We start from the raw sequence: 23,872 nt of genomic DNA on the forward strand, positions 1-23,872 counted from the left end.
AAAACCAGTTTTCTCTTTCCTGAGACTTTTCTTTTGTCTCCATAGTTCCTGGCACAGCTGATTTTTACTTTCACTTTTGGCTTTTACTTTTCACTTTTTACTTTTGGAGTTACAAGGTTCTGTGACTTTCCTTTTAACTCTGCAGCTGCCAGCGCAGCTGGTTTCTCTCCGCGTGAGCTGCGAGCCTTCTACAATAAACTGCTAGGCAGGGCTGCATTCATTTAGCCATGAATCAATATAAAGACTAGGTCTGAATGCCCTGGTTGTCCTCCAACCCTAGTCACCACCTTAAAACACACGGCCAATTTCTCTATAGTGCCTTCGGCCAGCCATCCAACACTAAAAGAGGGCTATTCTAATTCACACTATGTCTTTAAATTTTGAGCATCCAGTTTCATCCCATAATCACCTCTAAATCCTTTTTAAAAATTTTTTATCATGCACTCCAAAGGAGTTGGTTTCGACGCTTTTCCTCCCATTTCCTCCTTTGTGGCGCATTTTCACTCTCACTTTTACTCTCGGGCCCACCAGACTGGGTCCTATTACGGGAGTTTCCGACGCTGCTTAGCCAGGAACGTGCCTTCCCCTCTCACAGCCTGCTGCAGCCGTGGAGCTGGTCCTATCAGCCGTATACAACGTTCTAGGTCTGGTTTCCCCCACACTCATCTCGGAGCACACAGCCCGCGCTAAGGGATCTGTGCCTCCCCACGTCACTCCCCGTGTTGGCCTCTCCCAAGACCATCTCTTTCACACACTTTCACACACCTCCCCTACCCCAGGACTCCTCGCTGGACGAAACAGGCCTCTCCGTGTCCCAGGTGAGCCTAGTTAGGCTCCCACATTCATACACATACACACACCACTCCTACCCCAGGACTCCTCATTGGATGAAACGAGCCTCTCTCATGTCCCAGGTAGGTTCACACGCACCTACCCACGCCCAGTTCACACGCACCCACACACTACCAGTTGGGGTGGCAAGAGTGCCAGCAAGCTCTTCCTTGCTGCACTTGCCGCTCTATTGGCCTATTTTCTCCTTTCCACCTTATTAGTGGGGACACGAGCTTCATCCAAATTGGCAGGCCATTTCTGCCGCCCCCAGCCACTCTGGGTTGGATTAGTGGTTGGTCCCCGAGAGGTGATCAATCTCCCCTTCGTCCCTATGGGACAGGCTTTCCTGCCTTGGGCCTTTTCTCCTTACCGTGGTTCCTGAAGTGCTGGTATTGTCCTGCAGCCCCGTCTCCGGTTCTGTTGCGCTGCCAGGTAGGGCACTGGGACGCGGGGAGAGCCAGTCTCCATCCGGGTGAAGCTCCCCCATGGCGTGCCTTGGATGCCGGGTCTCCCCGAGCCCCAGGGCCCTAAGTCCAGCAGGCAAAGGAGACAGTAAATCTGTCATCTCCAATTCCTGTACGGGCCACCAGAAATGCAGTGGGATAATTAAAGAATCAGAGAGACCAAGGGGTTGAGAAGGAATTATTTATTTAGATACACCGACCCAGTCGGATTAACATTTAAAGGACTGAGCCTTGAACAAAGAGTTAAGCTACCTTTTAAGCATTTTGTGAGGTGAGGGGAGATCTGTGCAGGGGAAAGCATATTACAGAAGTGAGAAACAAAGACAGTTATTTAATTGAGACATGCATTATATTATTTTTTACTTTTTAAGGAACAACATGTTTTATGACTTGAGATTACCTGCCTAGTGACCTTGCAGCTGCACAGCTAGAGAAACAGTCTTCACAATGCCTGGGAAAGGGAGAGATAAGGCTCACTAGCCACAGAAAAATAGGCAGTTAATTTTAAAGGACTCCAGCTCTTTCTCTTCTTCAGGGGGAATTGGGTTTTTTTTACATATAACTGAGTTTTTGCTCACACATTCTTTAATTTCTGTTCCAATATAGCTAAGTAAAACAACAGCATTCCAGAACAGCATTATACTATGCAATTTTTGTCCATATGTAACCGAATGCAGGTGTGGATGCTTGCCGCTTGCAGAGTCCAATTAACAAGAGCAAGGTCTGGTAGAAAGAAAGTGATTTTATTATCCAAAACTAGTAAAGGGGCCGGGCGCGGTGGCTCATGCCTGTAATCCCAGCACTTTGGGAGGCCAAGGTGGGTAGATCACCTGAGGTCAGGAGTTCAAGACCAGCCTGGCTGACATGGCGAAACCCCGTCTCTCCTAAAAAATACAAATATTAGCCAGGCGTGGTAGCAGGTGCCTGTAATCCCAGCTACTCGGGAGGCTGAGGCAGGGAGAATGGCTTTAACCCAGGAAGCGAAGGTTGCAGTGAGCCAAGATCGCACCACACTGCAGTCCAGCCTGGTGACAGGGTGAGACTCTGTCAAAAAAAAAAAACCTAGTAAAGGGAAAGCAGCCAGATTCCCATCCAAAGCAACCACTTCAATTTTTGAGGGGAAGGAAGGGGTTTAAAAAGGGAAAACTTGATAAGCAAGGCATTCAAGAACTGTGGTAAATACAATGTATGTGTGTCTTGTTCTGGTGGCTCTCTTGGGTCCCAGTCCACCTGGTGTGTGGGCTGGCGTCATCTCAACAATGGCCAGGTTGTTAACTAGCCACCTTGAAGTCATCTCTGGAATTTTGCAGCTGGGTCTCCAGGCTTGGTCTGTCTGTCTCAAGATTAGTCCCTGGAAGTTCTAGGAAGGCACAATTAGATACTAGTACACAGTTAGATAAATGTGAAGGGAGTATATATCATGAGAAAAGGAGGGTCATGGAGTCTATTTTAAGGCTAAGGGAAAAGGTTTCTACTGTTTGCTTCCAGGTTATATCTTGAAATTCAAGACAAAAAAGTTTTAAAATGCACTTTGAAGTTAAGCTGCCTGGTGACACATATGTCCATACAAGCATGAGTGCCTCGAAAGGAAGAGATATCAAAGCATTAACAGTGGGTATCTCTACTTGATTTTTCATCTTTTTTCTACTCTGTATTATTTGAGTTATTCTTTTACAATGAGCATTTTTTATTATATATACATCATGAACTGATATTAAAGTCAAGCTGATTAACATGTCCATCTCATCTTGTGTGTGTGTGTGTAATTAGATCCCTCAGACTTATTCATCCTATGTAACTGCAATAAACTTTTTTTTTTTTCTTTTTTTTGAGACAGGGCTCTCTCTGTCACCCAGGCTGGAGTGCAGCCTGGACTTCCTGGACTCAGGTGATCCTCCCACCTCAGCCTCCCAAGTAGCTGGGACTACAGGAACGTGCCACACCTGGTTAATTTTTTCTTTTTTGTAGAGACAAGGTCTCACTATATTGCCCAGGCTGTTCTTGAAAACCTGGGCTCAAGTGATCCTCCCACCTCGGCCTCCCAAAGTGCTGAGATTATAGGTGTGAACCACCTCGCCCGGCCAGCATGTATTTCTTACATTAGAAAAAAATAAAATGAGAATCAGAAAAAATTAAATGAGAATCACTTGAACCTGGGAGGTGGAGGTTGTAGTGAGCCAAGATCACACCATTGCACTCCAGCCTGGGCTACAGAACGAGACTGTCGAAAAAGAAGGAAAGAAGGAAGAGAGGGAGGGAAGAAGGGAGGGAGGAAGGAAGGAGAGAAAATGATTTTGGAAAAGTTCTCTTGAATATTTTGCATATTTAAAAGTATAAACTTGTGTGTTTGCTTTTCATTCCTCAAGAAAGACTAGCATTTGAGAGGCCTGGAGAAAAACACAACTGAGAAAGGCCAAGAGGAGAGGAGAGGCTCTGGAAAGGGAGAAGTAAAAAGGGCAGGAATTTTGGTTTGTTTTCCTGGTTGCTGTAGCCTCAGCATCCAGAATAGTGCCTGACACATAAAAGGCACTCAATAGAATAAATAAATGAATAAACTATATAGAGTATAGAAAGAACATGCAGTTACCTAGAATCAGATACCATCAGAAGCAAACAACCGGGGAATAGGGGGCAAACCTTTTGAAGTTTGAATGAAAGATGAGGACAAATAAAAAAAGGCTCTACTGCCAAATGATTAGTTGGTGGAGCAGAGGCTCTAATTACAGTGAGAGCCTGGTTTAACTGTGGTATATACACACAAGGGAATACTATGCAGCCTTAAAAAGGAAGGTAATCCTGTGACAGGCTACACTAGTGGACCTTGAGGACCTTATGCTGAGTGAAATAAGCCAGTCACAAAAGGACAAATTCTGTAGAGGCTGGTCTCAAACTCCTGGGCTCAAGCCATCCTTCTGTCTCAGCCTACCAAAATGTTGGGATTACAGGCATGAACCAGTGCAACCATTTTCAAATGTACAGTTTAGTAAGATACATTCACATTATTATTCAACCAATCTCAAGAACACTTTTCATCTTTGAAAATGAACATTGTATCCATGAAACAACAACTCCCCATATCCCTGGCCCCAAGCCCCTGGCAGCCATCATTCTACTTTCTGTCTCTATGAATGTGACTACTCTAGGTCCCTCATGTCAGTGGAATCCTACAGAATTTGTCCTTTTGTGATGGGTCCTCAAGGTCCACCTGTGTTGTAGCATGTTACAGGATTGCTTTCCCTTTTAAGGCTGCATAGTATTCCCTTGTACATATATACCAATTTATCTGTATTTTGTTTATCCATTTACCCATCAATGGACATTTGAGTTGCTTTCACCTTCTGGCTATTGTGACAAATGCTGCTATGAACACGAATATACAAATATTTTTCCAAGCCCCCTTTTTTTTTTTTTTTTTTTTTGAGAGAGTCTTGCTCTGTCGCTAGGCAGGAGTGCAGTGACTCAATCTCGGCTAACTGCAACCTCTGCCTCCCGGGTTCAAGCGATCCTCCTGCCTCAGCCTCCCAAGTAGTTGGGACTACAGCTATGCACCACCACGCTCAGCTAATTTTTGTATTTTTAGTAGAGACAGGGTTTCACCATGTTGGCCAGGATGGTCTCGATCTCTTGACCTCGTGATCCACCCACCTCGGCCTCCCAAAGTGCTGGGATTACAGGCATGAGCCACTGCACCCGGTCCCCCTGCTTTCAGTTCTTTTGGGTATATGCCCAGAAGTGGAATTGCTGGCTCACAGGGTAATTCTATGTTTAATTTTTTTAGGAACTGCCATGCTGTTTTCTATAGCAGCTGCACCATTTTACATTTCTACGAACAGCACAAAAGAATTCCCATTTTTCCACATCCTCACCAACCCTTGCTATTTTCTGTTCTTTTGATAGTAACCATAGTAATGGATTAATGGATGTGAAGAGGTATCTCATTGTGGTTTTGATTTGCATCTCCCTAATGATTAGTAATGTCGAACATCTTTTCCTGTGCTTATTGGTCATCTTCTTTGGAGATGAAGATATTCAAATTATTGGCTTTTTTTTTTTTTGAGACAGAGTCTTGCCCTGTCGCCCAGGCTGGAGTGCAGTGGTGCGATCTCGACTCACTGCAAGCTCCGCCTCCCAGGTTCACACCATTCTCCTGCCTCAGCCTCCTGAGTAGCTGGGACTACAGGCGCCTGCCACCACGCCCGGCTAATTTTTTTTTTTTTTTTTTTTTTGTATTTTTAGTAGAGACAGGGTTTCGCCGTGTTAGCCAGGATGGTCTCAATCTGCTGACCTCGTGATCCACCCGCCTTGGGCTCCCAGAGTGCTGGGATTACAGGTGTGAGCCACCGCGCCCGGCCCAGTTGCCAGACTGTTTTTCAAAGTGGTTTTGCCAATCTGCATTCTTACCAGCAGCATAAAAAGTTCTAATTTGTCCACATCGAAGACCAACACTGGTATTCTCAGTCTTGTTAATTTTTGCCAGTCAGGTAGGTGTATTTCATTACGATCTTAATTTGTTTTTCCTGATTACTATTGAGCATCTTGTTATTTACCATTTACGTATCATTTTCTAAAAATTTTGTTAAGATCTTTTGCCTTTTTTTTTGAGACAGAGTCTCGCTCTGTCGCACAGAGCTAGAGTGCAGTGGTGTGATCTCAGCTCACTGTAACCTCTGCTTCCTGGGTTCAAGTGATTCTCCTGCCTCAGGCTCCTGAGTAACTGGGATTACAGGCGCCCGCCACCATGCCTGGCTAATTTTTGTATTTTTAGGTGAGAGGGGGTGTCACCATGTTGGTCAGGCCGGTCTTGAACTCCTGACCTCATGATCTGCCTGCCTCGGCCTCCCAAAGTGCTAGGATTACAGGCGTGAGCCACTGCGCCCAGCCGAGTGGTCTTTACTCTTACTGATTTGTAGGAATTATTTATATATCCTGGATCCTTTTAAAGCTGTATCTACTATATTTGCTCCACTTTTAGTTTGTTTCTCCACCACTCTGTATCATCACATGAAGAACAAAAGTTCTTATTTCAACACAGGCAAATTTATATATCTTTCATGATTAGTATTTTCAATGTTTTCTTCAAGAAATCCCTCTCTTCCCTCAACCTAAGGTCACAGGGTTATTTTTTTTTCTAAATTTTAAGGTTTTTATATTTTATATTTAACTTATCTATACCTGATTTTTGTGATATATATGTAAATATAATGGTTTTCAGTATTAAAAACTCACATTATAATTACCAAGGAAACCATGGGGAAACGATGCTGGGACTCTCAAATATCCTTTTAAGAGGTTAGCACTAGGTCTCCTGCCCAATCTGTCCCTGAGCTACAGGGTGATTTTGATTCCCAGTAACTTTCATAGACCTAAGCAACAGTCACACAAACGTCCATTAAAAGAAGCTAGTGTTTCTTTAAACACTCGCATCCATTTTATTTTAGTACGGGGTAGTTTTCAAAAATCTGAGAGGATTTAGAGTAGTTGATCAAAATAAAAAACTTCTTTACACTTTATTTAAATCCTAGCTAACAGAAGCATCTCCAAACAGTGAAATAAACATTCTGCAGTTCAGCAGTGGGGAAAACAAAAGGTGTTATTCTAAAACAGGACTGTCAGGCTAGGCGCAGTGGCTCACACTTGTAATCCCAGCACTTTGGGAGGCTGAGGCAGGTGGATCACCTGAAGTCAGGAGTTTGAGACCAGCCTGGCCAACATGGCAAAACACCATCTCTACTAAAACTACAAAAATTAGCCAAGTGTGGTGGTGGGTGCCTGTAATCCCAGCTAATCGGGAGGCTGAAGCAGAAGAATCGCTTGAACCGGGGAGGCAGAGGTTGCAGTGAGCCGAGATCGCGCCACTGCACTCCAGCCTGGGTGACAGAGTGAGACTCCATCTCAAAAAATAAATAAATAAAATAAATAAATAAACAGGATTGTCTTTATGTTCCCAGCAGCCTCACCATTGACCAAAATAGTTAGAAGTTATAAATGAGTAATTAAAGGCAAAAATTTGGTCCTAAGCCAAGAGAACCACCCTCCCCTGACCAATAAAAAATGAGGTAAACAGTTCTCCAATATTTCTCCACTTTATTAACACTGACCATCACATTTATGTATCTAAACATTTTTTATAAGTTTTCAGTGGTGTTTAGATTCTGAATTATTTTTCCATAATTAATTAGGCACGTTGGTTTGTATTTTATAGAGAACACATCTTTAGGACACAGATAAGAACAAGTGTAATTTGCAAATATTACAAAGATGATTTCCAAATCTCAGCTGACCTCTTTCCCAACTGCAAACACTCATTTAGTCTTTAGTGACAACAGAGACCAAAAACAACCACCCACACATCTCTTGTGTGAGATTCTGGTGGCTTAGAAATCCCTGAAAGAGCAGTAAACTGATTATTGAAAAGCTCAGAACACTAGCAAGGCTTAAGTGCAAAGTATTTAATAGAAGGCCACAAGAATTGTTTTCCTAAGAGGAGCTAGGAACTACAAATGTCATTTAGTAATGCATTGAAATGGCATTGCCTAGTGTGAGTGTTGCACAGAAACTTCAGGTCACTTCTTCTGATCTATTATTTTGGATAAGCTTCCACTATCATAGCATGGCCCTGTAAAGAAAACAAAGTCCAATTAGAGCAATGAATGGTGATGAATCCAGCTAGTACAGAGAGAGCAGAGAATAAGGAGAAAAGTACAGGCTTTGGAGTTGGATCCTGGCTCTGCCAATCAATCACTGTGTGATCTTGGGAAAGTCTGTAGTCAGTCTAAACTGGAATTTCCTCTACAAAATGGGGCTCATAGTGTCTACACTTCATAGAGTTTTTGTGGGCATTACATAACATACAGTATATTTGTGTATGTGTGTATATATATACACACACATATATATTTATATACATTCATATATACATGTATACATATATGCATCAGGCTCTGTCTAGTACAGAATCTAATTCCTAGTGATGCTCTACAAATGGATGCTGTTAAAATGAGAAATCCAGGGGCTTTTTTAACTGTATAAAAATAAACATGATACAGCAAATACCAATAAAAGTAAGTTTCTAGAGGGGAAAACTGAGGCTCTGAAAGGTTAAGTGACTCACCCAAATCACAAAGCTATTAAGGTAACAGGGCCAGGATTTGAAACCAGGTCTAGATGATTCCAAAGGCTGGGCTTGTCCCTTCTTCACTATTCTACACAGGTTAAGATAATGATCTGAGGGACCACAAAAGGAAGAAGTAGAATATCTTCTTTTTTTATTTTTTTTATTTATTATTTTGGAGACCGTGCCTTGCTCTGTCACCCAGGCTGGAGTACAGTGACGCGATCTCAGCTCACTGCAAGCTCCGCCTCCGGGTTCACGCCATTCTCCTGCCTCAGCCTTCCGAGTAGCTGGGACTACAGGCGCCCGCCACCACGCCCGGCTAATTTTGTTTTTATATTTTTAGTAGAGACGGGGTTTCACCGTGTTAGCCAGGATGGTCTCGATCTCCTGACCTATTACACACTATGCTCGTGAATAATGTGTCTAAGTTATCTCCCTGGTGGAAGCCTGGCATGGAGAGATAGAGGGATTGCTCTAGTCTTAATGGACCATGGTTTTCTGTAGATGAAGTTACACAGATTAAAAAACATTTCTGATCATAAAGTCCAAAATGTTCCAACTGATAAATAACTGACCCCTTGGTTTCTGCAAAGTCTCTGAGGAAAATCCATGAAAAAGGGCTTTTAAATGTAAGATTTATTTATTTTATTTTTGAGACAGAGTCTCTCTCTGTCACCCAGGCTGGAGTGCAGTGGCACCATCTCGGCTCACTGCAACCTCCATCTCCCGGGTTCAAGCGATTCCCCTGCCTCAGCCTCCCGAGTAGCTGGAATTACAGGCGCATACCACCATGCTAGGCTAGTTTTTATAATTTTAGTAGAGACAAGGTTTCACCATGTTGGCCAGGCTGGTCTCGAACTCCTGACCTCAAGTGATCTACCCGCCTCAACTTCCCAAAGTGTTGGGATTACAGGCGTGAGCCACTGCACCCGGCCTGTTTATGCTTTTAAATATTTATTTATTTTGATCAGGAACAGGAAGTTTCTGTAATCTAGAGGAAGAGAAAATCTGTTCACATCGGGATTACAAAAAAGAAAACAGGCCAGGCACAGTGGCTCATGCCTGTAATCCCAGCACTTTGGGAGGCTGAGGCAGGCGGATCACCTGAGGTCAGGAGTTCGAGACCAGCCTGGCCAATACGGTGAAACCCCGTCTCTACTAAAAATACAAAAAAAATTACCCGGGCTTGGTGGTGAGCACCTGTAATCCCAGCTACTCAGGAGGCTGAGACAGCAGAATTGCTTGAACCTGGGAGGCAGAGGTTGCAGTTAGCCAAGGTGGTGCCACTGCACTCCAGCCTGGGGGACAGAGCGAGACTGTCTCAAAAAACAGACAAACAAAAAACAAACTACAATCTTCCTTTTGGATTTTATTCCTAGAGTGAGATGCTACAGTAGTCAGGAAGTTGGGTCTCTAATGCAAGTGAAGTAGAAAGGAAAAAATCTGTCGACAATATATTTCCCCAGCTGAACAGCAGTAAGTTATCCAGAAGTAAATTAACTCCCCAGTTAAGGTATAATTCAGTTCTCTAGAAAGATAGTTTCTCTCTTGGAGAGATTTTATAAAGTCTTACGGTGACTAGATAAATAAAAGTTAATTATTAAAGAAGAAAATATATCAAGATGTTAATAATGTTAATGTCTGATGGGGAGATTATAGATGATTCTAACTTTTTCTATGTACTTTTCATATATTCCACAATTTTCATAATCAGCATATATTTATAAGTAAAAAATAAACATTATATTGGGGAAAATAGCTTGGGTTTAAATAGCAGTTTCCTTCCAAAGAATTATCAGAATTATGGCAGGGCATGGTGGCTCATGCCTGTAATCACAGCACTTTGGGAGGCCAAAGCGGGCGGATCACTTGAAGTCCGGAATTCGAGACCAGCCTGGCCAACATGGCGAAACTCTGTCTCTACTAAAAATACAAAAATTAACTGGACATGGTGGTGCACGCCTGTAATCTCAACTGCTCGGGAGCCTGAGGCATGAGAATCACCTGAATCCGGGAAGTGGAGGTTGCAGTGAGCTAAGATATGACCACTGCATTCCAACCTGGGCAACAGAGCAAGACTGTCTCAAAAAAATAAAAAAAACCCAAAAAACAAAAAGTTTTATCAGAATTACAGCTGTTATCCCTCCCCACTCCCCACCCCCAGGTCATCAAAAATATTGCTTTAAGAAGGTTTCAAACTAAATCATACATTCTAGTCATTCCAAGAAAATGACTCTCTGGAGGGTCCTATGACACCACTGTAACGTACCTGCCCTCCAGCTGCACACGCAGCCACTAAGCCATACTGGCCTCCTTCTTTCCGTAATCTGTTGGCAGCTGCCATGACCAACCTGCAGCCAGTGGCTCCAAATGGGTGTCCCAGGGACAGAGATCCACCCCAGTTATTAAACTTCTCCAAAGGAGGCAATCCAACCTGGCTCCCACAAAGACACAAATGTAAAGATAAGTTTACTTAAGATCAGAATCAAGCTAGGCTCTTAGTACTACGAAGTAAGAGAGATAGAGGAAAATACGTAATGTCAGACATATTACAAATAATTTTACTGCAAAAGAAAGTAAGTCTAGGTCAATATTAAAAGGCAGGAGTCCATTTATTTTTCATCTAATGTCAGAATGCAAGGAACAAAAGACAACATAGAATTTTATTTTTGCTAAATAATTTCTATTTTTAAACTAAGAAATAAATATATTTAATGAAATACAAGAATTTCTGTTTTTACACTAAGAAATAAATATCTTTAATGAAAGACAAAATTCTTCAAAAGAGAAGCTTTCCCTTCATATTCTTAAGAACAGGTAACTAAGATCCAATTATTAACGTGCTTTGAAAATTCAAGCATTTTTTAAAATCAGAAACTCACCTTCATTTTTCTACTCATGTAGTTTTCTGCAAACCAATCAGAATCCATGGCTTTAAAATTTGCCAAAATCTGACCCTGGAAGAGAAAATAATTGAATAAGAACCTTGTTATTCATGTTCCTCTACGCTTTCTTATAGGCATGGTTTGTGAAAGTTTAACAACTTTAGGTATGGTTTAAAGTTGAACAAATCGGCCAGGCACAGTGGCTCACGTCTGTAATCCCAGCACTTTGGGAGGCCGAGGCGGGTGGATCATCTGAGGTCAGGAGTTCAAGACCAGCCTGACCAATATGGTGAAATCCTGTCTCTATTAAAAATACAAAAAAAATTAGTCGGGCATTTGTAGCAGGCGCCTGCAGTCCCAGCTACTGGGGAGGCTGAGACAAGAAAATTGCTTGAACCCAGAAGGTGGAGGTTGCAGTGAGCCGAGATCGTGCCACTGCACTCCAGCTGGGGCAACAGAGCAAGACTCTGTCTCAAAAAAAAAAGTAAAGTTGAACAAATCTTTGTATCAGTTTTCAATGGCAATTTCCTAAACAAACAATTTGGTATGTTCTCCAACACTGTATGTGTGGCCCTTGCTTTCCTCTCCTCGGGCCCCTCCCAGCAGTGTGAATCAGTACTTAAAATATACAGGTCCACTCCTGCTCTACTCACATCATAAACCATGCCTTGCTCTCTCCCACAAATACGGATGACATTTTTTATGACTATAGTCCCTTCATATGTGTCTTTCAAATTACTTACCGAGAAAGCTTCATGAAATTCAAAAGCATCAATATCATTAATGGTCAATCCTGCCTTTTCTAGAACTTTTGGAGTAGCATATGTTGGTCTGCAAAGAAAAAATAAGTAATATCTTAAAACTTTAATTTTTAAACTAAGAGCTCCTTCATATTCCCCAAACTGAGTTTTACATAGGTACGCTAATGTCTTTTCACTCATTCTTTGATTTTTCTGTACTGATTAATTAAATGTTAAAGATAAAATAGTGAAACTGTACAGACATGCCCTCTACCCTTATTATGTTGCAGAGTCAGAGAAATTGATAATAAATAAACAATGAGGGACAAGGACAAGCTAATAACATGAAGAACTGGAAGAACAGAGTTCAAAGAGCAAGGCAAGGGAAAGGGCTTGACTGATGTGAACGTCACAGTGGAGGCCAGTGAGGCTACAGCCTTGTGAGGGAGCGGAACAGAGTCTAAACATGGAGAGGCTTTTATAAAAGGCTATATTAGGAAGATTGTATAGCAGGGTGTGTAGCCATATGAAAAAATGCATATGATATCTTAATGAAAAACAATATAAGTTGTGTGTGTCCATATATATATATACATGTAAAACTTATAGGAAAAAAATGGAAAATAATCCAAAACTGTAAAATGATATACCAACGGAAAGGATTACTATTTATTTATTTTTTATTTATTTATTTATTTATTTTTGAGATGGAGTCTCGCTCTGTGGCCCAGGCTGGAGTGCAGTGGCGTGATCTTGGCTCACTGCAAGTTCCGCCTCTCAGGTTCACGCCATTCTACTGCCTCAGCCTTCCGAGTAGCTGGGACTACAGGCGCCCACCACCACGCCTGGCTAATTTTTTGTATTTTTAGTACAGACAGGGCTTCACCGTGTTAGCCAGGATGGTCTCAATCTCCTGACCTCATGATCTGCCCACCTCGGCCTCCCAAAGTGCTGGGATTACAGGCGTGAGCTACCGTGCCCGGCCAGATTACTTTTTTTTTTTTTAAAAAAACACCACCACATAAACCAATTATGAACTCAGGGCTTAATATACTCTCAAACCAGTGTAATAAACAAATAAATAATAAACCAGTGTTAATCATTTATTAACCAGTATAATAAAACGTGGGCAATCAAATACTTGTGATTATAGTCCAAGGATACAAACTGCTACCTACCCAAGTAATAGTTGATCTTTTGGATCCTGAGACACATACATAAAATCCCTAGGTAAAAAAATAGAGAGGTGAGCTTTGGTAATAAAATAAAGAAATCAGAGATGATTTGCTTGAACATTTACTTTACCTCAAATATGCCTTCGGCTTATAACCCATGGCCAGAGCCTTTTCCTCTGCCATAATTAACACTGCAGATGCACCATCAGTCTGAAATGTTAAGCAGCACAATGTTAAAATTCTTCAGCCTGTCTGGAGGTCTTTCTCCAGCCATCTTATATATTCTGTACCTGAATCTATTAACTCATTAGACTTATACAGTGATTCTGTAAAACAACACTTACTTCACTGTATCCATCATTAAATCATAGTTCAAACATACACACACTGACTCATTTTTGGAGGATGAGGGTAGAGAAGGCTGTTCAAAAGTATCACAATAATCAAAATGAATCAACAGAAGAGGTAACTTTAGAAATAAATGCTCATGGCCAGGCGTGGTAGCTCATGCCTGTAATCCCAGCACTTTGGGAGGCTGAGGCGGGCAGACCGTGAGGCAGGTGATTGAGACCATCCTGGCTAACACGGTGAAACCCCATCTCTACAAAAAATACAAAAACTTAGCCAGGTGTGGTGGCACACACCTGTAGTTCCAGCTACTTCGGAGGCTGAGGCTGAGGCAGGAGAATTGCTTGAACCTGGGAGGCAGAGGTTGCAGTGAGCTGAGATCGGACACTGCATTCCAGCCTGGGTGACAGAGCGAGACTGTCTCAAAAAAAAAAAAGAAAAAAAGAAAGAAGTGCTCATAATAAACACTTATTTAAACCAAAGTTTTTAGCTTTTGGCACAAAATATGAACCAAAATAAACATATCTCTTATTATTTATTTTTAAATGTTCTGGGCTCTCAGCTGCTTTCTGCCCGTGGCTTACAGGTCATTTTATTGTACTTATATATTCTGTAACAAGCAAACCAATGGGAGAACCAGCTGAGGACATTAGAACCACAATCTTCCCTCTTTGGATACACCCCACACATTTCTTCCCAAATGACAACCGAGAAGCTGGAGGACCAAGAAGTACTACTGAAAAAACATCCTTTACCATACTTCAAAAAAGAAAAGCTCCCCCAAAAAGTCCAGAATTCCAAAGAAAAGGAAACTATTCTTCATAATTTGTAAAATCAAAATAAGTTCTACCACATTCTGTCATATTTTTATAGCTCGGCAACCCTGAAGAGACTGTGTAGCCACCAATAGGGTGTCCATAAAGTCTGGAGACATAGGTGACCATATGGAATAAATGGTTTACAGACATTACATTAATAACAGGTTCAATGTGCCATTGTGCAAAATTGCAATGAATGTGGGGCACTAACGCAGTCCCCAAAATCCATGTATTGTGATGTGTCACCTCTGATGATTTGTATCTCTGATTCTCACTAAATAAACCTGGATCCTTAGCATACCCTGGAAATAATCAAAAGGATTCAGATCTGACAAGTGTAGTCCATGCCACATGGCTCTATCATCCAATTCGGTTTTGCAAATGACCAACCTAACCAGCTCTTCACCACCTGGGCTTAACAGGGTGGTGTTCCATCCTGTTGGAACTACTCCAGATTCCACTCCCCTAGCCTATCAAGAGCAGGCATTAATTAGTCATTTACCATGGGCAAATATGTCAAACATCTGCCTATGTTTTCAAGACTTTATGGCCAGGTAGGAGAGTTACATTGTAAGAGAAACTCTGACCAGATGGCCTATATCCAGAAGACTATGCCCAAGGTGGTAAAAGAAGAGAAATCACATCTTACAAGCAGCAGCAGAATCAATAAAGATGTTTAATTGAGGAGTCAGAAAAGCAAGGAAGGATATGAAGCTACATGTTGATAAGTTAAAAAAAAAAAACACACACAAAACAAACAGTGGTAGATTTGTTCTATGATGCTTACAGGAAAATAATATTGGGGTCAGTGTAAAGCAGTTTTCTAATAATCAGAGCTGGAAGAGGTATCCTGTTACTCTTTCTGCCTGCTTTTCCTTGTCTTCTACGACTTCCCAGTTCATACCTTATGCTCCAACCTAACTTTTCCCCAAAGAACCCCTTGCTCTCATACTTCCTTGATTTTGCATTTGCTATTCCCTTTGTCTAGAATGCCTTTTTTTTTTTTTTTTTTTTTTGAGATGGGAGTTTCGCTCTTGTCCAGGCTGGAGTGCAATGGTGCGATCTCGGCTCACCGCAACCTCCACGCCTCCGGGGTTCAAGCAATTCTCTTGCCTCAGCCTCCTGAGTAGCTGGGATTACAGGCATGTGCCACCACATCTGGCTAATTTTGTATTTTTAGTAGAGATAGGGTTTCTTCACGTTGGTGGTCAGGCTGGTCTCGAACTCCTGACCTCAGGTGATCTGCCTGCCTCAGCCTCCCAAAGTGCTGGGATTACAGGCGTGAGCCACCGCGCCCAGCCTGGAATGCCTTTTAAAATCCTTCTTGAGTTGGCTTTTACTCTTCCTTCAAGATTTGCTGCTCAAGTGTTACCTCTTCCGAGAAGACTCTCTGACTATCCCCCAATCTGGGTCAGGGGTTCAACCTAAGCCTAAGCCTATGCTTACAGCCATCACAGCATCTCACTATATTGCAATTGTCTATTCTTTTCATTTCCAGGGCCCACCATAAGCAACAGAAGTTTTTTGACTGGTTAAGTGCCTGAAGGGAAGAGCTTTTGTAGCAGAATGGTGGCTGGATTAGGTGACTTCTCGGGCCTTAAAACCATGTTTCTTTTTTTTTTTTTAATGATCCCACTTTCACATTAAAATGAATAACTATATTTTTAACCCTCTATTCGTAACACACACAAAAAAAATTATATTAGGCTTTTCTACAGAGAGTACAGAAATAGAAAAGTCACTACTAAATACAAATAGCATTGACAGTTACCAAGAAAGAAGAATTTGCAGCTGTCACTGTGCCATAGGGCTTGATGAATGCAGGTTTTAGTTTGGCCATCTGCTCCAGTGAGGAAGGACGGATGCCATTATCTTTGGTAACTGTATCTTTTCCTATTAAAAAAATGAATTTTTTTAACTCTATGGAACTACAAGCCTTATATATCTTCTCCAGAGAAATATGCTTTAAAAATTACAAAAACAAATGAAAATAAACCTTACCTATTCACTAGAAGGAAAGTGTTTTATAATTATCATATTATCAAATTTTAAACTAAAGTCTTAAAAGACAATTGGGAAATCATCTAAATGCTTTACTAAAAATAGGACATCCTATTTTCTTAAGACATTCATTCACAGTTGGCTATTCTATACAGAAGTCAGATGATTCAGGAATTTTAAAAACAGGCATGTATGTAAGAACTAAAATATATCAGCAAGATCTAAAAGGAGACTCTGTTTGTTTTTCTTTTTTTTTTTTTTAATTAGAGATGAAGTCTCACTCTGTTGACCAGGCTGGTCTTGAACTCCGGGCCTCAAGCGATCCTCCTGCCTCAGCCTCCCAAAGTGCTGAGATTAGTGCTCAGATCTTAAAAGGACACTCTAATAGAAACTTTAAAAAATGTTAACTTATTGTTACAACATAAATCAAAATTTGCTCCATATTTAAGAATAAAGGCTGAATACTTCAGAAACAAAACCAACATACTTATTGAAAAATCACTTGGAATTTTTTTGAGTTTTAGGAGCAATTCAGAACTCCCTAATAAGTGTCATGAAGCATTTCATTTCACCTGGTACTTTGAAGGGTACCACATCAGAAAGGAGTCCTTCATCCTGTGCCTTCTTGGCTAGACTGTGAGAGCGCAGTGCGTATTCATCCTGTTCCAGCCGAGAAACAGCAAAGGCAGCGGCCAGTCGGTCTGCAGAGTGGCCCATGGTCTCGTTGGTGGAGAACTCAGCAACTGCAGGGAGCTGGGAAAGCAGATATCCAAGGAGCAGGTACACTGTTAACAGGTGTTATTCTAATACCTAGGATTGTTCTGTGTTATTTGGAAAAGTTAAAATCGATTTGTTTACCATTAATCAATCAAGACCAAGACAAGGGAAGCTCTTTGTGAGCAGAGGATCTCTAAAGAGGGCTCACAAATTAAAGTTTTCTAACCACTATCTTTTTTTTCATCTTGACCAAATAATTAACCCTTTCCTGTAACTATAGAATCTCCACCTATTACAGCATAGCAGAGTCCACACTGCCATACCTAATTCTAAATCTCTGCAGTGAGATGCCCTGCAAACACAAGCCTTACCTCAGGTGCTAGGAAATTAAATCGGAATTTAGAGATTAAAGACAGTCGCTGGCCCATAGATTTGGCCTTATTGAGATCAAGCATCAGTTTTCTCATTTTCCTTGAGTGACGAATAGGGATATCGGACATCAACTCAACACCACCTGCGACGATCACATCACACTGGCCAGAAGCAATCAAGCCAACACCTACAGGGCACAGGTTATACTTCATGAGTATCTTTTACAGAAAATAACATACTATTCCAATTTAAGCTTCTTGATTAAAAAGCCGAATGACAGTTATCAGCTTTGTACAACATCTGTAATTAAAGTTTTCAACTTTTCAGAAGAATTAAGGTAATCTTCTTAAATGACTAAAAACACATTCAACACGTTAGAGAAAAACAAGTTTCATTCCTGCCATATGCACATCAACTTCTAGGAATATCCATTGTACCAACCAACTCTTGAACAAATCATATTCCAAACCAGAACATCTTGCATATTTATATGCTCCCAGCTTTAGTTTTAAAAAAGATTTTTTATTCTATAAAAAGAATGTTAACTTCTGCTACAAAGCAGAGAAATTCCAGCTGTTGAAATGTAAGGCAGGCCCCCTCTCTCCTTATGGCCACTGGCCAGTATTCTGTTTCTCTAACCAGGAGTTGGTCACATGCTGCCTAGTGGCGAATGCCCCCAGTCACGGGCATCATTCCCCGCCACACGAGGTGGGGTGCCCACCTGGGCCTTGATGTTACTAAATGAGCACATGATTACTAAATCTTTCAGGCTTCCTGTCTCCTCACACTAAGAGCTGATGAATAGCCCACAATTTTGCTAAAGTTTGTTAGAGGAGTTTTCAGTGATTTATAAAAATGCCAAGGATGTGGGGAGAAAGTGAAGGAAAGAGCTGTGCCATCTAAAGCAATGATTTACAAGTATGGTAGTGGTGAAGGAAGGAAGACCATATCTTTGTGGGAAAATATCATATCTGAAGCACCTAGGTTGAAAGCCTGGCAAGCTGTAAACTATTTACTCATGCTTCAGATGCTGAAGTACCTTCCTAGAGATACACTCCTCCAGTTGATAACCCCTGCTGCAGCCAGCCACATTATTCATGGAGGAACCACGCCAATGGTAATATCCCTCAGGTATGGAGAGCAAAAAAAGAGGTTAACTACCGTTAGAACCCCCAAATTTTAAACCTGACCTTACTTTTTAAAAAACACAAGTATAGAGATCTGTGCTAATCTTTTACTTCTGTTAAGAATACTTTTTGGGATGAGCATGGTGGCGCACGCCTGTAATCCCAGCACTTTGGAGGTTGAGGTAGAAGGATCACTTGAGGCCAGAGGTTTAAGACCAGCCTGGGCAACATGGTGAGATCCCGTCTCCACAAAAAATTTAAAAATTAGCCGGGTGTGGTGGAGCACCTGTAGACCCAGCTACTTGGGATCCTAAGGCAGGAGGATCTCTTGAGCTCAAGAGTTTGAGCCTGCAGTGAGCTATGATGGTACCACTGCACTCCAGCCTGAGTGACAGAGTGAGGTTCTGTCTTAAAAAAAAAAAAAAGTACATTTTTATAATCAAGTAAAAGACAAAGGAGGATAATTAACATGTACTGTCTGCTTCCATTTAAACATACCTGTGGTCATGGCTTGGTTGGCAGAGATACAAGCCATGGTGACAGTGTGAGCAGGAGTCTTGTCAGAGAAGCCAGCTCCAAGAGCAGCCTTCAGGAAATAGAGTAAATGAAATGATCACTGTAAGGGAAGGGCATCATGTAAATGATGCTTTGAGCACTAATCTTCATGGTTAGCTGGAAAGGGTTTCAGTTTAAAATTCTCCAGAGCAATATTTAAAATCAAATTAAGTCCATCACAGAAATGGTTTACTAATATTTAACGTTGCCATTAGTTGACAAGTATATGCAAAATTCCTGCTGGCTGGTTTCTAGTGCAGACACGAGGCTATGATACTCTTCTAACTCACCTAATTTCTTATCGAAGCTTTGCTCAGGGCCTTCAAGGATATCAACATATAATTTGATTTTAACTTGTTTAATGTTCAAATATACTTAAAGGAACCTATTAAAGACAGTTGCTGGAATGATGATGAAATATATTATGGGGTGGAGTCCTCACAATCTGTGTTATCAGGTCTCATGATCAGTCACAAAGCTTAGCAGCAAAGCAAAAGTGATTAAACATGAAAATGATTTCTAAAGAACTGACCCTTCATAGAGTTCCCACTCAAGACCCTGTCTGCTTTACACCTATCTTTCTGCTCACTGCCAGCTGGTTTCTCTTACTGACCATCTGATACTTCAGATAGCACACTGCAGATCCAATGCAAAGATGAATTGGAAAACTTGCCAACTATACAGAAGCTCAACTCAATGAAAGAAACTGGAGAATTGCCTGAGTTACAAGTGAGTCTGTGAACAAATAAGGGTCAGACCAGTTAACAAGTGGCCAGGATGATGGCATAATACGTGATACAAAGAGAATAATTTGTCATCTGAGGGGCTTTAAGAAAAACTGAGGTCATTATTAATCTTGTAAAAATGGCCTCTATTATAATGGCACAGTGAAAGTCAAACATGAAATGAGGACATCTATAATTTTATTATACTATTTATTGGGGGAAATTATGCTGTCAAAAACCAATCAATGTCTGATTCCATTTTTGTTTATGTAAATAATGCACAGGTGTGATTATAAAATACTTATTTTTATAATATTAAAGTTTTACTTTAGAAATAAAGCTTCCAGATTTCCTCCCACATACACACCCACACACTATTTACTATGAAATACTGGATCCCATTATAGGGAATTCATTTTTAGTAGTCTTTTCTTGAAACTATTTAATTATCCTCAGAACACAAACTCTCCTATAATTTAGTAAAATAAATGCTTCCAAAGTCTCAATTAGAGATTCAATGTCTCTTAACTGATTTTTACCTTTATACTTATTTACTTGTATGCTATTTACCATAATCTGTAGAAACAGAAATGTGTTACAGTGATGTAACTGCAACATGACCTCATTCTGGTCTTTCCAGGTAGACCTGATACTAAATGCCCAACCTGCTTTGTTGAGAACTTCTGCCGGGCACCTGTGCATCAGCCTCTCAACGTAAACCAATCCGAAAGGAAGAGAGACGCAAGTATCTCAGGGGGGCAGGAGGGAAGAGCTCTGCAGCGGGGCAAGTGTAAAAGGGGCACTTAGGTTGCAATGGCTCGATTCTCACAAGGGCCTTTCTAATATGTGTTGCCTTTGGCCCTAGATGACTCTCAGGACTGAAGGAGCTTTAAATAGAGGTGGCTATTGATGACCCTTGCCCACACACTTCTATTGAAAGTTTGAATAGCTCTCAGGGCACTAAGGGAAAAGAAGGAAGATGTCTCTAAGTTGGAGAACAGGGAAATATGCTGAACCTTTCAACAAAGTCAGGTTCGTGGGAACACCAGAAGCCTTTTAGGACTGTATATTAACATTATTAATACAGGCAATAGGGCCTAAGAAATTCTTTGGCTGGAAATTATGTTAGCTTTTAGGCTGCAATACAGCTTTAAAGTGACATTCTCATAATGTATCCCCTCAACCCAATCTTTCCCTGCAGACACTGCAAAAATTACCTGGAGCACAACATAACTGGTATTAGTACAGGGCAGGCAGAGGGAATCTACCTCCTGTCAATCAATAGCTGAGATCTGCATATGGATGTAAAATTTCCAGGAAAAACTTCCGAGAAAAACATTATGGCTTCAGTTTTAGGGGAAAAAAGAACTGAATTACAGAGAAAATGGAAACGTTTATTTTTATTTATTTATTTATTTATTTTGAGGAGGAGGAGAAGGAAGAAAGGGTGGGATAAAAAGCTGAGCAAGAGGAGAAAACAGCAAAAAAATTTACTATTTACATCTTAAGTGCTCTTATATAAAAGTCACTTGGTTATTTTCAGAATATAAAAGTTGAAAATGTATTATGAGCAGCTTGATGTACTCATGAAATTATCATATTTGAAACATTCAGAAATGTCAAGGTTCAAGGAAAAAAAATTTCAGAGGGGAAATAAAATCTCTTCCTATTGTTAATTCCTTCCTACCCCTCAACAGCACACAGTTATCTTTGTAGGCTTCAGTCATGCCAGGCCTTTGGCAGTTCTAACATTTCTGACAGGCACAGAGGTGGAACAGAACAAATACTTTCAGTCCTGCTCATTTGCCCTTGTCTCTCAGTTGACAGTGATACTGAACTCAACAATATGGCAAGCACAGACCAGAACTAGGAAAATGCTGAGTACAATGAAATGTGCTTTTGGTGCCAACTTCATCCAAACAATCGCTTTTAAATCGAAACACAGCCCAGAAGACGTGTCTGGATTTGCCTGTAGGACACATCCTAGAAGTTCCAAGGCCTGTCATTATCTTGGTTGCCCAATCAACACTACATGGAGCTATGCCAACTAGGGCAAAAGTAAACTCCTGTGAAATAGTTTTTAAAAAGCCAAACTGCCTTACGTGCCATCTAATTGATGGGAACAAATGAGTAAGCAAGGCTACTTCCAGCTAACAAAAGTCAAGTTATGAAATTAGTTCTCTGCAACATGTTGAAATTTTAAATTAATTGGAAGCCATGATATCTAACATTACTAAAAATGCTATCAGCCACACTTTGCTGATCTCTATTTTCCTAACACAAGAGACAATGTCCTAAACCAGCTCAAATAATTTATTTGATTTACAGTAAAGTATGAATATACACTAATATAGTGTATGTCATTTGATTTATATTAGAATTCTTTTACATATTAAATAACACATTACCCAAGCTGTAAAATCACATTTTAGGTCCAATGTAACTGAATAGATTTTAAAGGCTTTTATAAAGTAACTTCTATTAATTGAAATTCAGTGATTCTCCTATCACTCTTTAAACAACATAAAGTTTGTTTTACTCACCTCTCTAGCCACATTGCTTGTTTTCACTTCTTGAATAACTGTGCCAAAGATGATATAATCAACTACTTCCTTAGGGACACTGGTCCGATGCAACAAACCCCTGGAAGTAGAAATCCAAAGCAAAGAAACATTTCACACATCAAGGCAGTGCCAGAGATCATCACACAAAACACTGCGCTCCTTGAAAAAGGTTAGCCTTGAATTTAAAAGGATAGAGACTGTATCTTTTCTTTGACAAGCATTTAGCACCTTCTCAAAGAACAAATGAATGAAAGAGTGATTTTAAAAGTCAACATTTGATGCTCAATTGGTAATGAGAAGTTAGAGAATAAAAAATAATTTGGAATAGAATAAAATACATAAGAAACCTATACACTAATGTTAATTAATGTTAGTAGAAACCAGTTTTCAGTGAAAAAGAGAGACAAATATTCAATCAAAGAGATAAAGCAAAGTCTCCCTTAAGACTATTAAAAAAAAATAAAAAAAAAAGAAGCAAAGTCCTGGGTATGTTAAATTTTAGTTTGAAATATCAGTATCAACAAATGATTGAAATAATACAAAAATTCTAGTTGTGCCCATGAATAGAAACTAGACACAATAACACTCCAGTAGGAATGAGCACTCCCTGAAGGTTTCTTTTTTTTTTTGAGATAAGAATCTCGCTCTTTCACCGAGGCTGGATGGAGTGTACTGGCACAATCTTGGCTCACTGCAACCTCCACCTCCTGGGTTTAAGCAGTTCTCCCACCTCAGCCTCCCGAGTAGCTGGGGCTACAAGCACCCGCCATGATGCCTGGCTTATTTTTGTATTTTTAGTAGAAACAGGGTTTCATCATGTTAGCCAGGCTGGTCTCGGACTCCTGACTGCAAGTGATCCGCCAGCCTCGGCCTCCCAAAGTACTGGGATTATAGGTGTAAGCCACTGCACCCGGCCCCAGGCTTGGTTTCTAAATGCCATTCCCCATTAAAGGGACAAAAGGTTTTTTAAGAAATGACTGATACCAGGTCCAAAAGAAAGTACAAAGTGAATCTCCATCTTTTTTGTGCCAAAAGTAAGGAAGCACTCAAAGACAAATGGGACCATATCAGCCGGGCACAGTGGTTCAAGCCTGTAATCCTAGCACTTTGGGAGGCCGAGGCAGGCGGATCACTTGAGGTCAGGAGTTCAAGACCAGCCTGGCTAACATGGCGAAACCCCATCTCTACTAAAAATACAAAAAAAATTAGCCAGGCCTGGTGGCTGTGCCCGTAATTCCAGCTACTCGGGAGGCTGAGGCAGGAGAATTGCTTGAACCTGGGAGGCGGAGGCTGCAGTGAGCCGAGATCGTGCCATTGCACTCCAACTTGCGCAACAAGAGTGAAACTCCGTGTCAAAGAAAAAAAAAGACAAATGGGACCATATCAAAAACAGGAACACGGGGTATACACATTTGTCAAAACTCATCAAACTCTAC

The 23,872-nt window shown here is 40.9% G+C and overlaps 1 protein-coding gene across 2 annotated transcripts in view; it reads right to left on the reverse strand.

Annotated features, from left to right (window-relative positions):
* Positions 1-7,362: 7,362 nt before the first annotated feature.
* HADHB (hydroxyacyl-CoA dehydrogenase trifunctional multienzyme complex subunit beta) overlaps positions 7,363-23,872 on the reverse strand; it is a 43,730-nt gene continuing 27,220 nt past the window's right edge. For both annotated transcript variants that reach the window (XM_024242319.3, XM_024242318.3), the window contains 11 exons: positions 22,416-22,515; positions 19,091-19,178; positions 17,465-17,652; positions 16,949-17,129; positions 16,147-16,268; positions 13,340-13,419; positions 13,213-13,260; positions 12,038-12,125; positions 11,292-11,366; positions 10,679-10,843; positions 7,363-7,911 (listed from right to left, as the gene is read on the reverse strand). In XM_024242319.3, coding sequence (XP_024098087.2) covers positions 7,876-7,911; positions 10,679-10,843; positions 11,292-11,366; positions 12,038-12,125; positions 13,213-13,260; positions 13,340-13,419; positions 16,147-16,268; positions 16,949-17,129; positions 17,465-17,652; positions 19,091-19,178; positions 22,416-22,515 — 1,171 coding nt within the window. In that variant the 3' untranslated portion in view covers positions 7,363-7,875. The remainder of the gene's footprint in view (positions 7,912-10,678; positions 10,844-11,291; positions 11,367-12,037; positions 12,126-13,212; positions 13,261-13,339; positions 13,420-16,146; positions 16,269-16,948; positions 17,130-17,464; positions 17,653-19,090; positions 19,179-22,415; positions 22,516-23,872) is intronic.

The sequence above is a fragment of the Pongo abelii genome, chromosome 12 (genome assembly GCF_028885655.2).
Source record: "Pongo abelii isolate AG06213 chromosome 12, NHGRI_mPonAbe1-v2.0_pri, whole genome shotgun sequence".
NCBI classification, from domain to species: domain Eukaryota; kingdom Metazoa; phylum Chordata; class Mammalia; order Primates; family Hominidae; genus Pongo; species Pongo abelii.